At 36.4% G+C, this 17,278-nt stretch overlaps 1 protein-coding gene across 5 annotated transcripts in view; it reads right to left on the bottom strand.

Annotated features, from left to right (window-relative positions):
- ARHGAP12 (Rho GTPase activating protein 12) overlaps positions 1 to 17,278 on the bottom strand; it is a 97,176-nt gene that overhangs the window by 24,789 nt on the left and 55,109 nt on the right. For 2 of the 5 annotated variants that reach the window (XM_038755550.1, XM_038755552.1), the window contains exons 6-10: positions 15,122 to 15,262; positions 13,348 to 13,428; positions 10,775 to 10,819; positions 6,616 to 6,738; positions 2,048 to 2,122 (exon numbers count right to left, since the gene is read on the bottom strand). In XM_038755550.1, the coding sequence (XP_038611478.1) occupies positions 2,048 to 2,122; positions 6,616 to 6,738; positions 10,775 to 10,819; positions 13,348 to 13,428; positions 15,122 to 15,262 (465 nt within the window). The remainder of the gene's footprint in view (positions 1 to 2,047; positions 2,123 to 6,615; positions 6,739 to 10,774; positions 10,820 to 13,347; positions 13,429 to 15,121; positions 15,263 to 17,278) is intronic. The other 3 variants (XM_038755551.1, XM_038755554.1, XM_038755553.1) reach the window with 2 other exon arrangements.

Below are 17,278 nucleotides of genomic sequence, written 5' to 3'. Positions count from 1 at the left end.
CTTTTAAAATTATAAGATAAAGGTACTTTAAAAATAATAAATTATACAGTGCTCTGCACACAGTAAGCACTCAATAAATACGATTGAATGAATAAGTACTTTAAAAATAATGAGATTATTCATATGGAAAAACGACTGAAATAAAAATGGAATGGGCATCACCAAATTATTGCTTAACACTCTTGAATAGCATCAGTGGCCACCTTAGAGTGGAGAGGGCTTCTATGACCACTAGTATGACTACATCAAAGCTAATGAAACTTGGCCCAAAACATTGTCAGAAATAACCCCCAAAATATGTACTGATAGCTAATAAAAATACAAATTTGGGGGGGAAATGTCTCGTGCATTATGCCAGTCATGTAGCCTAAAGCGGGGTATAGCCATACTCCACTTGCAGAATAGCCTAAATTATCCCCAGAGAGACCTCTGATCACCCCATTTATTATTCCAGGGCCTTTGTATTTCCCTCTCAGGTACCTCTGAAAGAAGATACCACTTCTGAGTCACTGAACTTTGCAACTGGCTGGACATTTAAAAGTAACCCCTTGACGTAAGTGTCCCAAATCTACCCTGGACAAGGAACAAACCATCTGAAAATGTAGTGTACACTACAAAATAGAACAAAGGGCCACTCTAGCCTTTATGAATATTTCTGGATTTGCTCTGAAAGGAGATAATAGGATTTTAATCAAGGCTCTGCATAAAAGACTACGCCCTCCATTTTAATATCATTTGAATAAAGACTTAATTGATTTTTTTTCATGGATAAAGCATGGGATTGAAGTCAGGAGACCTGGGTTCTAATACCCTTCCACTGCCACTGGCTGGCTGTGTGACCCTGGGCAACTTCCTTTACCTCTCTGAGTCCCAGTTTTCTCATCTGGGGCTAAAATAGATTGTGAGCCCCTTGTGAGCTGGGATTATATCCAATTTGATTAGCTCATACCTCTCTTGGCACTTGGCACATAACAATTGTTTAATAAAATCATAATTAAATACTGTCAGACCTTTCAGGAAGTGAAAAGGAGTGAAAACCTACAGACTACCTTATTCGGGCTGTGTGAACCCAGTAGGTTTGGGAGGAAAGGGTCTGGTAACAACAGTTTAATGATAATTCCTAATATTTTTATATGGTGGATTCCTTCTCAACAACTCCAAGTGTTTTAACATCTTTTATACCTTATTTGTCTTCACGGCATCCGTGTGAAGACAGGAAAGATAGATATTCTTTCCTTCACTTTATAGATGCATTACATACCTCCTTCCTCTTTCTCCTCAAATGTAACAAGTCTCCAGATTTATTCTACTTTTTTTGCACATAAGCCCCAAATTAAATAGCCCCTCTCTTTCTTAGCCAAGCTGACTTTTCTATTTGAAGAAAAGGTGATGTTTTGTCAGGGTAAGAATTCTAATCAATGATTCTGACTTGCAAAAAGCTTTTGCATAAATCAAACAGAAAACTCTAATCATTCTATTTGGAGAAATAATCAACAAATCTACTTTTGCATAGGGGAAGAAGCCAATCACTTTATCGATAAAGGCATTAAAGTTGACTTGCATAAAATGACTCTCCTCTTAACTCCATTCTGCATTTTAACATTTTCTTAGCCCTGCCTTACTTCAAAATGGATGTGCATTTTAGTTTCTTACTGCCAAATAAGTGGTAAAAATAGCAAACAAGAGATTGAGGAATCAAAATCTTCAGCCTGCTTTATAAAGTAACAAAGTACATCTCCATTTACAAAAAGGCAGTTGTGATACTGCAGAAGAGTGATTTCTTAAGGTCTGGGGCAGTCAATTTCGGCAATCAGAGAATGTGCCAAAAAGACCAATTGTTATTTTAAGATTTGATTAATCAGTCGATCACACAGTTTTTCAAATGTCAGATAATTACATATGAAAGCAAAATTCACCAGTGTTTTGAGATTCAATGAATTTTTATGATAGTATGAACAAATTATTAAAATTATATTTTAAGCCAACAAATGTTGAATTGGTGATCAAAATTAACTGTTATGTATTATTCAGTTACTTATATACTAACTGTTGATTGGTGCTTTGGTGAGGAGGAAGAAGATTCACTTTCAGGAAAACACAGCTTTGAAGCAGTTGGAGATTCCTACAAAATAAACATAAGTAAATGCAGGAAGTTATTTTGTTCTATTATGCCACCACATAGACACACAAACACACACACAAAAACACATAATGCTATTATTGCAGTGACGAATGGAACTTGTACTTCCCAAGCCAACTTGTACTTCCCAAGCGCTTAGTGCAGTGCTCTGCACACAGTAAGCGCTCAATAAATACAATTGAATGAATGAAAGAGGGGAAACTGCAATTTTTTCCCCGTATTTTTCCTCGCTGTTTGAAACCTGGCCCTCCTAAACTGGATTTTGAAGGAAATCTCTGAATTACAAAGGGCTTACTAGATGTGGTCTTCTTTTAACCAAAATAAATGAGATTGGATTACTGTGGCTTTAGTAACTCAACAGGAATCATATTGATGTGTTCCATAAATTTGTAATAAGCACTTTTAAAATGGTTTAAATCTTATGGATTTGTAAGTTATGCTTTGGTTATAAATAAATGATATTTATCATATTAACTTGTTCCAGGCACTGTAGCCAGTAGTGGAAAGGATCATTCAGAGGAATTACTCCTGTGTTCAGACAGCAACTGTAAAAATACAAGTGCTTTTAATGACATTCAATTATGACCAAATTAAAATTTAAACCATAATACTATTAATATTTAAAGTAATTTATAATTAAATTTGTTGTAATTTGCAGGGATTGGAAATTTGGAGAGCATCAAAGAATCATAAGGAATAAACCTTTGATTTAAACATTAATTATTCAGCTAAAAAGAAAATGTTAAAATCTCTGAAGACTGAGGGAACGATCTGAGAACAGCAAGAAAAAATTTTCTTTCAAGTCATTATACCCTACCAATACAAAAGGCTACATGCAGTCACTTAACTAATCATCTGCAGTGTGAGTGATTCATAAAGGACAAGGTGAAAAGGTTTCGTTTTGTGTTTCAGGATTTTTTTTTTTATTCTGGAATTGCTGTCAATCTCGTTTCCTTTTCCTGTTAACCCGAATATACTTCAACTTCATAGAAGCTCGGCTACCAATGAGGACTTGAAAGACTAATCTATAACACTAGGGGTTATGTTGCACCAATATGTTAGATTGTGAGCCCCCCAAGAGACAGGGACTGTGAAATTCCCAAGTGTGTATTCTTTCCCAGAGCTCAGTACAGTGCACTGCACCCCGTAAGTGCTTTATAAATCCTACTACTATTACCAGATCACCTACTTCTCCTCTAAATAACAACCTTTACATCACTCTAATAATAATAATAATGTCGGCATTTGTTAAGCACTTACTATGTGCCAAGCACTGCTCTACGCACAGGGGTAGATACACAATACATCAGGTTGTCCCAAGTGGGGCTGACAGCCTTAATCCCCATTTTCCAGCTGAGGTAACTGAAGCACAGAGAAGTTAAGTGGCTTGCCAAAAGTCACACAGCCGATGAGTGGGGGAGCCGGAATTAGAACCCATGACCCCTGACTCCCAAGCCCACGCTCTTTCCACTAAGCCACGCTGCTTCTTAGAAATTCTAGTATTTCTATATTCATAACCAATCATTATTATTTAGCTCAGTCTCTCATATACAATTAGACCAAATTACATCACAGTGTTCCTCACAAAATAAGACGGGGGAAGGGGCTTGTAACAAGGAATTTTTAGCTAAATAAATGCCAGAGGCACTGATTCAGTCAAACTGGCATAGAGGGTAGCACCTGCATTCACATGTCAAAGGCCTGGGGCTTTACCTTCACAGGAACCATCACAATGAGGCAAGAGAGATTTTAAACTGACAGATAAATGAAATGACTTGTGAATATCACAAGCTATTGTGTCAAATGCCTCTAAGACTAACTGTTTACAGAAGTAACTACAACTCTCATCCTCTTTTAGTGGGCAAAAAGGAGCAGGGAATTATGTAATCCATGGCTAATGAAAAATACCATTTTAGCCATGAATCTAACAAACATTATGTGGTCTGAGTTTCAAAAACTCTCTCTCATCAATCCTGCCTTCTTCTGGAGGTGCTAGCAAGCAGTGGAAAACCAAAGTGCTTAGTATAGCGCTCTGTACACCGCAAGTACTCAATAAATATGACAATGAATGAAAAGCAGTGAAAGTCTCATAAAAATGAATGAGCCACCTCAGTCAGTCCATAAAAAAGATGGGAAAGAAAACCGCCTGAAAAAGAAACTGGCTCGTTTTAGGGAAAATTAAACAGCTTTGCAAGAAGAAACTGTGGTTCAGACCAACAGTAATTAAAACTACTATCCAAGAGAATGTCTGAAAAATCAGACTACTACTTTCCTGGGAAATCATTTTTTAGTGAGGGAAAAAAAATTCCACTTAGCAACAAAATTAAAACAAAAGGAATCACAATTACCTAATAACTGACATTTATAACAATATACAGAAACAAATTGTCTGGCTAGGAGGAAATATTTTCCAACCTCATTTCTCCAGTGACATATTTATCAAAGTTATTCCCTTATGCTCTCTTTGTGAACTTTGCCTCTCATGGTATCTTAGTCACACAGTTTCCTTGCTAGTAATAGAAATGGTTCCTTTTAACAAATTAGCTAATTGTGAGAACCTACTTATCAGGAAAGCAATTGCCTTGTTCTGGCCTGATCTTCAGGAATGCTAAAACAAGAATCATCTGGTTAAAGCATGAAACACAGCTTCCCTGAACACACTACAGAAGCTGAGCCTACCTCTAAGGCAGTAACCTGCAGACAAGTAATGGCAAGGAGGTATATTCTTTGCCCTTTAAATATATGACAGACAAAGATGGGAGCAAAATGGAGCAAGTATTTTATGCAAAAAGGAGCATTTTAAATTTTAAAAAATGAGAAAGACAGACAGAGAGAGTAATTAATAGCATGCAAATTGTTTGGTACATAACTTAGAAACCATGAGGGCAGGAAACATGTCTCTAATTATACCGTACTCTCCCAAGGACTTAGTACAGACTCCAAACACGGTGGGAGTTCAATAAAGACAGCAACACCTTCAAAATGAACTGTAAAATGGCTAGTGACACCTGGTTCAAGAGATAAATTTCCTGGTACCTTCACTGTTTTACATCTAGGATATTCTGTATATTCAAAAACTACAAATAAAAATCAAGTGAAAAAAACTACTCAAACCAAAGAACTAAAATTAATTGGCAAAATGAAAATTTAAAAATATTCACAATATATATAAATCTGTTTTTAAGTCCGAGATGAAAGGGAAACTGCTTTCTGTCATGTTCTTTTCCGCCTTGGTTTACTCATCTGTGATGGAGGTAGGTTGGGAAAGGAATGTATAACTGTTTGCAGAGAAAAGGTTACAATCCTTTATTCGCAAGCCAGCACAAAGTGAAAGACAGAAATCACCTTGTGTCAAAGGGAAAAGATTTAGAAGGATAACAAACAAGATTATTGACTCACATCAATTGTCTCACTACTAAATACCAAATACTAAACCTATTACAGTCCTGAGTGCCAGACTGCCATTTTTCCTTATGCCATTTTTCCTTATAAAACAAAGATCATTTTGTCCTTGGTTAAAATTTACGGTAGAATCGTCTGATTCAAATGGTATGGTCAAATTTTCAAGTATCTGAACTGGTTTACTCTGGCCCAGACCCGTACACTGTTTGTTCCTCTTATTAAGTTTTAAAGAACTAGAACTCTGTTCAAATCTGAAGGCCTCTAAACTGAAGTCTCTAATGCCCTCACATCTTCCACTTAACCTGCATGTTAAATGCATTCAGGCAATCCAGTATAACAAAAAAACTTTTTCCCAAGATGCCACAACTCTGCTCATTTTCTATTCTCCCAATTCATTAAGTTGTCTTACGTAGAAGTGATCTCTCCGTTCTTTACATTACAGCCCTAGAGGGATCACCAATCAATACTCTGTATCAATAGGTAGTGATTACGAGTCAGCAAATGTCACTATTTCTCTTTGTGCACAGAACAGGTTTTAAATGGCTTGTAAGACAAGATAAGCTACTGTTTTCCCAGCTGACCCTGAGAATTCACATTTTGAACTTACCCTTCCTCAATTTTATTAGGAGAATGTGTCCCAAGCAAGGTAACCTATTTGGCTCTTTAAGGATACCAAAATTAAATAATGAAATGTGCTTTAAAAACACTAAAGTCATTTGCGGCTACTCTTTTGAACATAAGGTAGCCATTAAAATATGGGATGATAAGTAATTTTAGCTATATTTTATCAGGTATGTACATGAAAGATCATCACAGAATGTAAATCCATTGTGGGCAGGGAACATGTTTACCAATGTGTTTGTTATACTGTACTCTCTCAAGTGCTTAATACAGTGCTCTGCACACAGTAAGTGCTCAATATATATGATGTATTGATTGAATAAACAATTGGGTTGATTTCAGAGAAACTTGGTATGGGATAGAGTATAGTCATGAATGGACAGACATCATTGAACAACACAATACATAAAGAACTTGCCACAATTCTAGCACCACCTTCCAAATATTCCTACCTTGTCATTAGTGTCTAATACAATCGTGCTGTGCCTCCACTTGGTTAATACTATGGGATCCTGTATCCTTCGGTCCAAGCTCCTGCTTTTAATTATTTCTCTTTGCTGCTGTGAAGCATTAAACTAAAAAAAAAAAAAGAAAGAAAAAAAGAGAGTATTATAAACAACAAGAACACAAATAGAACTCTGATATAACAAATCCCGGATAACACATCTGCCTGTCCCAAAAAGGCAATAACTTATTACAATACCACAGATAACTGAAAGGCTTTGAAAACACAAACACTTACACAATTGTATTAGCTCTGTTTTTTCTTGCTTTGAGTTGAAACCCAAACACTCTGCTGCTTGTTTCTTTAAAGAAGTAAACAGGAGTTAGGCTGATGGGTAATGGTAGCACTCTGCACTGCCATGAAAGAGATTCTGAACTGAGTTGCAACCTCTATTTACTCCAATTGGAAATGCTACCTACAGTAGGATTTGAAACCCAAAGGAGGTGGAGAAAACACCTAAGTTTTGGCCTTTCAAATAAATAAACTCTGAGCAGATGGGAGGGTGAGTTTCAATGTGACTCATAAGCATTTTGCAAAGCGCTATTCTGCGTAGCACCTAATAGTCTACTCATCCTCAAATGTCTTCTACTTTTGTAGAACTGAAGCATAATTAGTGTAGTTACAATTACCAGGTTATTGGAATTCTTAGGGAATAACTAAGATATCCAATAATCATATATGTAAAAACTCAGAAGCCTCTAAGTACAATATTAATATAATGAACAAGATGCAAATCTCATGCTCCTTGGATTTGGCAGGTGTGTGTGTTTTCAATTTGGCTAATTTTCAATACAACAATATTTAGCTGAAATAATAAATGTCCATGTTAGAGGAAATCATATTTCTAAATTTAAAATTTTGGTGTAGCTGTAGTAACTGAAACAAAAAAGCAACATGCCTTGATTTTCTCTGCTTTAATGCACAGGTGTGATGTTTTGAATAAAGAGAAATTGATTCACTTTTTGGAAACACTTCATTCATACTATGATATTATTACTACTACAATAATATTAGTTCTACACATAGAGATCCAAAATTAAAATCATAGGCTTAATGACTTCAACTTCAAGGCCCAGCTCTTGACATTCAGCACCCTCCGACAATGACTTTTTCTAATGCTTCCCTTTTTCTTTTACCCAGTATTCTGAACTCTTCATATTGGGTCTGAGTGTATGTTACTCCCTTATTTGAAGCCCAGGGTGTATTGAGTAACTTTTCATAATCCACATTTTCACAGAGAGTATAATTCATTAGAGAAAGGTAACAGAAACAAGTGTTTTTCTACATTACGCAAACGCACAACTAGGACAAAGACTTCAAGGTTAAGGTCAGACAAAGAAACTCTGCAATGAGGCTGATGCTTTGGCACATACACAACAAACACAGTTTTATATGATTCTAAACTTTTCCTATCTGGCCAGTGCTGCTCTAATAGGCGCTTAGGCTCACTAAGTGCAGCTGCACAGAAAACAAGTGATGAAACTTTACCTAAAAACTGAAACCTTCCCACCTCATGAGGGTCTGAACTGGTTGAGTTTGAAAATGTCACTGAAACACACACACGGGAGGGGGATAGAAAGAAGAGACGAAGCATTTTAGTACATGATACAGCCCTGTGGCACTGATTCAAGCTTTTAACCTTTTGACATTTGGCTTTTTTTTGTTATTCTCAAAAGCTTAAATCATTAATAAGGGTTACATTTTGCTGTAGATATTGTTTCCTCTATCACTATAAACTTATTTAGGACAGGCCCTCCCCCTTCCACGTTCTTCTTTAATTCCCTCATGATCTACTATATTTCTCTGCCCACAGGTAAGCCTTAATACTTAATGATAAAGTTTTGAAAGTCAGAAAATAATTTGACAACAATTAAGAAACTTTTCTTGAAAGAGTTCCATAAAATTCAAAACCATCCAGTGTGGGCATTACCTAACCAAAGGTCAGCTGAATTCAGGGTCCTAGCATATAGCCAGGCGAATGAAGTTACATTAAATAGCTGCCCTAGATGAAAAAATAGATTTAAAAATATATATAAACCCAAAGTTACAATATAAAATAATGTATTGCCTGCTATCCATGCAAAAAGGTTAATTTCAAAAAAAGAAAATATATTTATTATAATTAAAAGCCCTGCTTCCCCAAGGCTAATCTAAACTGCTTAGTGATCAAAATGAGTTTAAGTATTGTGCATCAGAAATAAAATCAAAAAGGCAAATTTTCCAAGTACACTTTTTAATCTCTCAGGGAAAGTATTTAAAAAAAAACATATTTGAGTGATATTAAAGATAGAAATATTTCCTATTCATTTTTAGAAGTTCTCATGGCTTAATGAAACATTGTAGAAACTGAAACTGAAATCCCCTAAACTAGAAATCCCCTAAATAAATATGGCCATTCGCTGCCTCATTTATGTTCGTATCACCTTTCCAAGCAAGAATTGTGATAAACATTTGTTGAAACTAACATTGTATTTATCACATATGAATCTAGGGATTGAAATAGAGAAATAGGCTACGCAAAACAGTAAATTATCTAACAATATCTGTGATACTGCGTGTAAAACAACAAAAACGCTACTTTCCATCATGAAACAGTTTACGATAGTGGGTACAAAAACCTAATACTGGAACAACTGCGTAGGAATGCATAAGAAAAAGCCCTTATTAGAATGGAAAGACAAGAGAGTAAAGAATTCCTTCAACAGATTGACACAAAGATCATACCTCACTCCTACACCTCTTTGAGGTGCAAAACCAATGGAACATAAGAAAAGGGTTAGCAGATAAAGAAAGGAAGTCTAACAAGCATCCAGTCTGCAGTGAGTGCAGTATGCAAGCATTCACTTAAAGTTCAAGCAGTCTCAATGAAATGATGGAGCAAGGTACTGGGGCAGAGTGTTGGGGAGGGGAAGCACTGGGAGACAGAAAGGTAATTGTTTTGTATTACTAATTGCTAATAGCATTCATTCATTCATATTTACTGAATATTTAATTTGTTGAATATGAATTGAATTTATTGAAAACTACTCTCAGTGTTTTGCTCTGTACAATATGGATCTGATGAGACTGGATACCTTACTCTCCAAGCACTCTCAAGGCTGGTTCTGGCACAAGTGGCTATAATGTCACGTATGGGGCCTTCTGTAAGCTGTTCCTCAAACATTCCCACTCCCACGTGAGCCATTCACTAGTCACCTACTAGTAAAGAGTCTATAAGAATATTTTAGGATTGGAGAGGAATTTTCCCAAGCATCTATACATTTCAGCCCATTGGGAGCCTTTGATAGTACCGGTTATCCAGATACATTATTTATTTCAGATTGGATATTCGATACTGGATTGCAAGGTTACATGGTCAGACTGAATTTTATTGGGATGAGGCCTCTTTGTTACTGAGTTTAGATGTCTTTACTCCTTGTCTACAAAATAATGGGTTTCAGTAGACAACCCCATTTAGATATCCATACTTATTCAGTCTAAATTAGAAAAGAAGGATTCTGTATCTGGTTTCATGTATGTCTAATCACTATACCTTATAGCTTTCATTCTTGACTTCTTCTAGCTACAGAAAAACTTGAAAAGCACAGGTTTGTGCTTTATCTCTTTAACTTCAACATAGGACTAGATTACTTGTGTTTGATTATGTTTCATTTATACATAGTGTACTTCAAGATTCCTTGGTCTTTTACTTAAAACACTACTCAGACCAATAATGCACTTTTTCTTTCTTATGCAAGACTAAGTTCATTTCTCTAAGGAGTTGAAAACATCCAAATTAAAATGAAAATTGATTGCCAATAATATTTGGGAAGACAACTTGGTTCTAAATCTTTCAATTTAGAAGTGCTACTTTGTATACACAATTCAATCTGGAAAAACATCTTGGGTCATCGTGTTTATACCAGGGGAAAAAATCTTTAAATTATTCAATCATCTTTGCTTGCCAAGTATAGTTGGAGTTCCCAATCTACAGTGGTTGTTCCCAGAATCTTTATTATGTGCTTGACAAATGCTATTTCTATTATACGGAGGAAAAGTAGTGTAGGATACTAAAGCTTATGATCAGTCTTCAAAATTTAAATCATAGATCCTGTCTAAAAACTTACTGTGTTATCTTCAGAAACGACTTCTGTTAATCTGGTTTCCCCCATCTGTAAAATGAGAATACCTCACTCTGTTCAATAATTCAAGATGATAAATAGTTTTAAACAAGTTATTTTATCTTGCGGACAGTATCCAATGACCGCGAACTCATAATACCCCAAACACTAGTGTTCAGTACTTTCTTTCTGAAAAATAAAATAAAAGAAAATGTTCCAGGAAAGTCGACTTCTAGGTTCAAACTTGATTGTGAAATGCATTAGGCAAAGTTGGGGGAAAGACCACTAAGAGGGGTGGGAGAGGAGAAAAGGGATAAAGGGAAGGTTTCTCAGAAATACTAGTCCTGAAAACCAGAGATAGAAACCAGTGAACAGCTGTTTGTTAGTGGCTATCTAGTTTTTTAAAAAAAAACAAACAAAAAACTGAATAACATTTGACCTCCAATTAGCTTTTCATAACCTAGGTGTTTTCATGTCCCTACCAAAAATATATTGACTGTTTGAGCACCTGATGTATTTAGAACCTTGCACAGAAAGAAACTTAAGGCCTGGTCCAATAGAGGCCACAGTGCGGTGACAAGGATGCAGAATTAGCTAGGCGAACCTGAAACGGGACCAGATCATAATTCTGAGGGTGCTGTTGTGACTTCACAGTGACCCCAGTGCCCAGGCACCGATGGGGCACTGCCGTGCATCACAGAAATTAAGTTCTAAGCTACTTCCAGCTTGGCCCGGCTCACGTCCAGCTAGTTGGAGCTATGGGATCCCACTCGAAAAAAACAGCAAGTCCAGGAGTTCTGGGAGTCAGCCTCAATTTGGCTCTGACCCCTCCTCCCATAACTCCAAAGGTCTTTGACATGACCCAAGCCCCAAGCAGGGAGGCTACTGTATGTTTCTTACCTCTCCTGCTTTCATGATATTTTTGATTTATAATAATCATAATAGACTTATAATAATAAGACTATATATAAGGCTATAATAACAGACTTATAATAATAAGTCTACTGGCAAAGAGAAAGGAGTTATTTCTTGGGTACACACTCAGACCACAAGTCCCTTGGAAGCAATTTCCTGAGGAAGGATGATGCTCAAAACGTTCACTGCAAAGGGAAAAGCTTAAATGGGCAACCAGGCTAACTGGCCTTCAGACAGTGTGGGGTGTGGGCAAAATGTTCCTCACATTTGCCCTCCATTACTTAAACTTCCCCTCCTCCTTTGGGGTTACTCAGAAGCTAGGTTTTCAGACTTGTCAACCACCTTCTTCTGCAGATGATATTCCATGGGTGATGATCTACTAGCGCTTAGAACAGTGCTTTGCACATAGTAAGCGCTTAACAAAAGCCATTATTATTATTATTACTATGCATCTATTACCTACTCTTTTTTACTCTACATGCCTTCCTATCTTTTTGAACATCTGTGGTTATGGATAATTTCTTACATAAAGCACTTGTTTCTATTACTCTGAATTCTGATTAAGGTTCTAGAAAAACCTATAGCTTTTCCAAGACCTGAAGTGAGGTAAAATGTTATATAGTCACACAGAAACATTAATTAATATTAAGTATAAGAAAGAAACAGTTCTAAAGCTGAAATAATGCTATGGACAAGCCTGTCTTTAAACGGGCAACTTATGGAGCCCAAAGAAATTGTGTGCTTTAAACAAGGGACCATAAAATCTACAGAAGCATTTTAAAATATGTCATTAAAATGGAACAAATCTGCTCAAAAGAGCTGCACATCTATAGTTGGAAAGTATAGTTGTAAAAGCATGAAAATATTATGAGGGAAAAAGTTAATGCATCTTAGGTAGAGTTCTCTGGGGTGGCAGTGGGGAGAAGTCACTGCAATGCCTACAACATCCAATCTATGGGGTTTAATATGACATGGAGAATAGAGACTAGATCAGTTACCTCATCTGTAAAATGGGGACTAAGACTTTGAGCCCCAAATGGGACACAGACTGCGTCCAACCTGGGGTAGCTTGCATCTACCCCATCGCTTAATATAATGCTTGGCCATAGTAAGTGCTTAACAAATACCACAAAAAAACAAAAAGCAAAAAACTCAGGAGCATGGCCCATTGGGCCTAAAGAATGCAGAGTGAACCCAACTGCAGAGATGCCAAAAGAAGTCTGCTAGCTGGCTGTGCTTTTACCTACCATACTCACGGTCTTTTATATTACACACATAGGCATTCCTTATATATAAGCTTGCAGTAAGTCATCTTCATAGAACAGGAAGATAAATTAGTTAGGTAAAAATCAAATATTCCAAAGAGTGAAAGATTTCTGGAGTAGTTGAACTAGAACCATTTTGCAAGTTAAAAATTAATAAGAACAGCAAATGTAAACAGAGCAATTAAATTTCAGATTAAACTGACATTTAATATAAGATCCCCACCAAAATATTATGGTACTTCCAAAGGACAGCACAGCCTTTTAAAAGGGCTGTGGGATCCTATTAATTTAAGCATATGTGCAGAATTTTTCTAAAATAATCTTCTTGAGACAAAGATTATTCTTCAGATTCAACAAAGAAAGAATATGCAACTGGGGTCTGAATTATTTCTCAATTACCTTTGGTAATTCCCATTCTGAGCGGGATCCATCTGCACTGTAGAAATACTGTCTACCTTGGTCATCTACGTGTCTTAGCCACTGTGAAAACAGAAAACAATAGAAACAAAATAGCTTTAAGTTAAAAACTGTGATTAATGCTACTGCAGATTACTGATTTCCAGTTTGCAAAAAAACTGAATAAAAGTTGCAAAAAAAATTGATATTGACACACAAAAGGCCATTCTTGAGAAACAGGTATAAGTCAGTTATTCCATAACACCTGCTCTCATTACACATTTTGGATAGAGAACACTCTTCCTACACCACACATCTGTCTGGATAGAGAGGGAGGATGTGGTGTCAGAAGAAACAGTTTGGGGCATGTGTTCCCCACAGTCAAAATGTGAATACTGTAACACAAAGTTTTGCAAACACAAGGTTCTTCAGAAACACAATTTGTGTTACAGAACTGGTAGTAAACCAATTAACCTTCTTTACCCTTGTCTTACCTCTCCCAGTCACAAACATCCCTGAATATATAAATATATATATATTTAAGTTACAAAGACCAAGCGGAGCACAAATCAACACACACACGGTTATGTGTGCAGAATAAAAGTTAGAGAAGAAAGACTCTGGGGATATATTCATAAAACTGAATGGTACTTTTTTCCTTAGGCAGTTTAAGTCCCTCCATCCTATAGATCAACTTCTTTCAAAAGGAGTCAATATTTAGGGGGGTTAAGTTCCCCAAATGGTAAGTGACAGATCTTTTCATTCCCAGTGTTTGGGAGGCTGGGAGAAGGAGAGTTAGGGTGATGGTGAGACCAAGTTTACATAAGCACAGGAGGTTTACAATAAGCTGGAGGGGAGAACATTTACTGACCAACAAACACACATGCACACATGCACCTCTCCCAACACTGTGTACAAACCCCCGTGTGCAGGGCCCCAAGGACACAGGCTGAAATAGAGCCCACTGTCTCAAAAGCCTTTCGGTTGACTATCGCCAGAGAACCCATTTTAAGCAATGTTCAGAATAAGAAGGAGAAAAGATGTACTATAAGTTATTTAATTTTGTCCCACAAAAGCCAAATAATTATAAACAGAAACAGAGCCTGCACCAAACAGTGAGGTGACTTTCCAAAAGGCTTAGTTCTTCAGAAGAGTACACCTATTGACAGACAAAAAGTGCTATACACCCAAAGTGTGGGACTTACTACCTACTCCTATTCCTGGGTTAATGCATACCACACTTCATATTTGTATTGCCACAATTGTTACAATATATTTTGCCTTAAAAATAGTTAAAATTATAGAGCAGAGTAGGCAATGACACATGAAGTACTTACCTGTTCTATGTAACAGAAAAATCCCCCAAATCAAGTGTACAGCAAGAAAATAGCTAGCTCAACAGAAAATGAGGTGACATCAAGCACTTATTACCCTACAAAACAGAACACAGAAAGCACTATCTCCAAAGAATAAATAAGAAAAAGAATAGATTTCTTTAATGTAAGATTAAATGAATATATCTATTTAAGTACACAATACTACAATATATATATATATATATATACATCATTTACTTTGCTGGAGTTTAGCACTTGACTATTAAAATCCATAATGCATAGCTGGTGACAGTTTTAACTGCCCATTCTCATTATAAATCAGATTTTCTGACGAATATTTTCCATGAGTCTTTTTTATGCTAATAAGGGTTCACATACAACTACTTTATACAAAGAATCTGTCAACTTGAACTGAATGATGAAAAGAAAGGAGAATGTACCTTTTCGTTAGTAAAGTCACTGGTATATAAGGTATGCCCACGCTCATCCAACTCTTCTGACCAACCCCTTGGAGAAGAGCCACACTTACTATCTGACTGGCTGTAACAAGAACTGTGGTGGCTTTCTTCAGATGAAAGAAGCTATAAGTAGTCAGAAACATACAAGGAATTTTTTCTTTGAGTAGAAATATGAAGCAGTTCAGAAACTAAAATATCAAGTTTACCAGACTACAAACATATGGAAAATCAGCTTGAATGCCTTAATCTTTTACAGAAATTGGTAAAAGTTTTAAAAACTCTACCTGTCTCCTAGAATATTTTGCAATTCAAGACTTCAAACACCAAAATCTTACACTGATACACCCTACATACAAAACAATATCAACTCTGGTGTTACTTTTATTTTAATCAGCTGAAAAATTCAGTCTTCTGCTCAAAATACTAAGTTACAAGCAGATGTCGTACAATTTGTTCGAGGGTTCCAAAATTCTAAGAAGCTCTAAGGCACTCCGAAGCCTCTTGAATGGGAAATGTGGATAATAACAGTAACTTAAAAAAATGCTCAAAATGAAAAGAGCATTTAATTCTAGTAAACTTTTGAGGTTGACACTTCATCCCCTCCTACTTTTTCTTAATACAAAACCATAATTACAGTTTCTGAATTTTGATATCTGGTTCTTGGAGGGCTAAAGAGAAGCAGCATGACATAGTGGATACAGCATGGGCCCAGGAGTCATGCAGCTCTGCCACTTGTCTGCTGTGGGACCTTGGGCAAGTCCCTTCACTTCTCTGTGCCTCACTTACCCCATCTGTAAAATGGGGATTGGGACTGTGAGCCCCATGTGGGACAGAGACTGTGTCCAACCTAATTTGCTTGTATCCACCCCAGGGCTTAGTACAGTGCCTGGTACATAATAAACACTTAACAAATACCACAATTATTACTATTATCATTACTAAAGGACTTACAATGGAGAACTTTTTCTGCTCTTTACTAAACTCCCATAGAATTCAAAATAATCACCATAGAGTTTTCCAGGTATCTTGTTAAGATTTCTAATCCCAAAAACGTGTTAAATTTCTCACAGCCATCAGAGCAAGTCCAGAAGTACAATGGGAGTATTTTTTTTACTGAATCACGATCAAAACATCCTGATTTCAGAGTTTACAATTACACTGAAATGATCAAGTCTCAGTTAATGTCTGATCAAATGTCTCATTTTCCCATCAAGCATTATAGGTTTTAATTGTAAAATGCAGGAAAGATATCCTTATGCGTGAGGTAAAGGAAGAAGGAAATTGAGGGCCCAAAGGGTCTAATGAAGCGCTAAGACCATTTGAAAGCAGAAATATCCATAAAGACGGATACTTTTAATCAACCTTTAATAATCAGTAAGAAAAGCATCTATTTAAAACAAAAAGCCAGTCAGCACAGAAAAGTCTGAAATGACATTCACAAAACAAGCAATTTTACCATGCTCAGTGTCTCTACTGTAAAGGTGAGGGTAAAAATATTTTGAAATGGGTGGCCCACACCCATTCATTGCCTAGATACTTTTTTAAAGATCTTTTAAAGTGTCCGTGGAACATCTCACTAAGTTCTACTTAATTTGTGAAGTCTGTGACAGAAAGCATTGAGAAGTGGGTAGAGAGGGCCTTTAAAAAGAAAACACTGAAATTATTTTATATGGGTTACCCATCTACTTCAAGAGATTTCCCTTTCCCAAGGGCTACTAGTGTTGATGGAATTTGCTGATTATTTTAATAAACACTTCCTTGTTCTACACCCAACTATAATCAGGGCATGCAAAAATAAATATGATTTTAGAACCCATAAATAACAATCTCCTTGAGGTAGCTCTATAGGATACCATAGCTTTCAAGCTCCTTAAAGTCATGCTGTACTGTTTTACTTGCAAGTTTTCTTCATGGCAGTGAACCCTGAAGTTGTTCGAAGAAAACAAATATGGAACTGACAGATGAACATCAAAACATGCGGACAAAAAGTTGAAAAAAAGACCAACTTGAAAAAAGGATGAAAGGTCCTGAGAAAGTTGGGGAAGGGATGGTCAATGGTGAAGCCCACAAAAAATATCCCCCAGAATTTGATCAGGAAAAGATGAATACATTAAAAAAAATTATACAAGGCCTTTGTCA

Source organism: Tachyglossus aculeatus, chromosome 13 (assembly GCF_015852505.1).
Source record: "Tachyglossus aculeatus isolate mTacAcu1 chromosome 13, mTacAcu1.pri, whole genome shotgun sequence".
NCBI lineage: Eukaryota > Metazoa > Chordata > Mammalia > Monotremata > Tachyglossidae > Tachyglossus > Tachyglossus aculeatus.
Note: the sequence above shows the minus strand (reverse complement) of the source record. Positions and strands in the feature narration are given on the sequence as shown.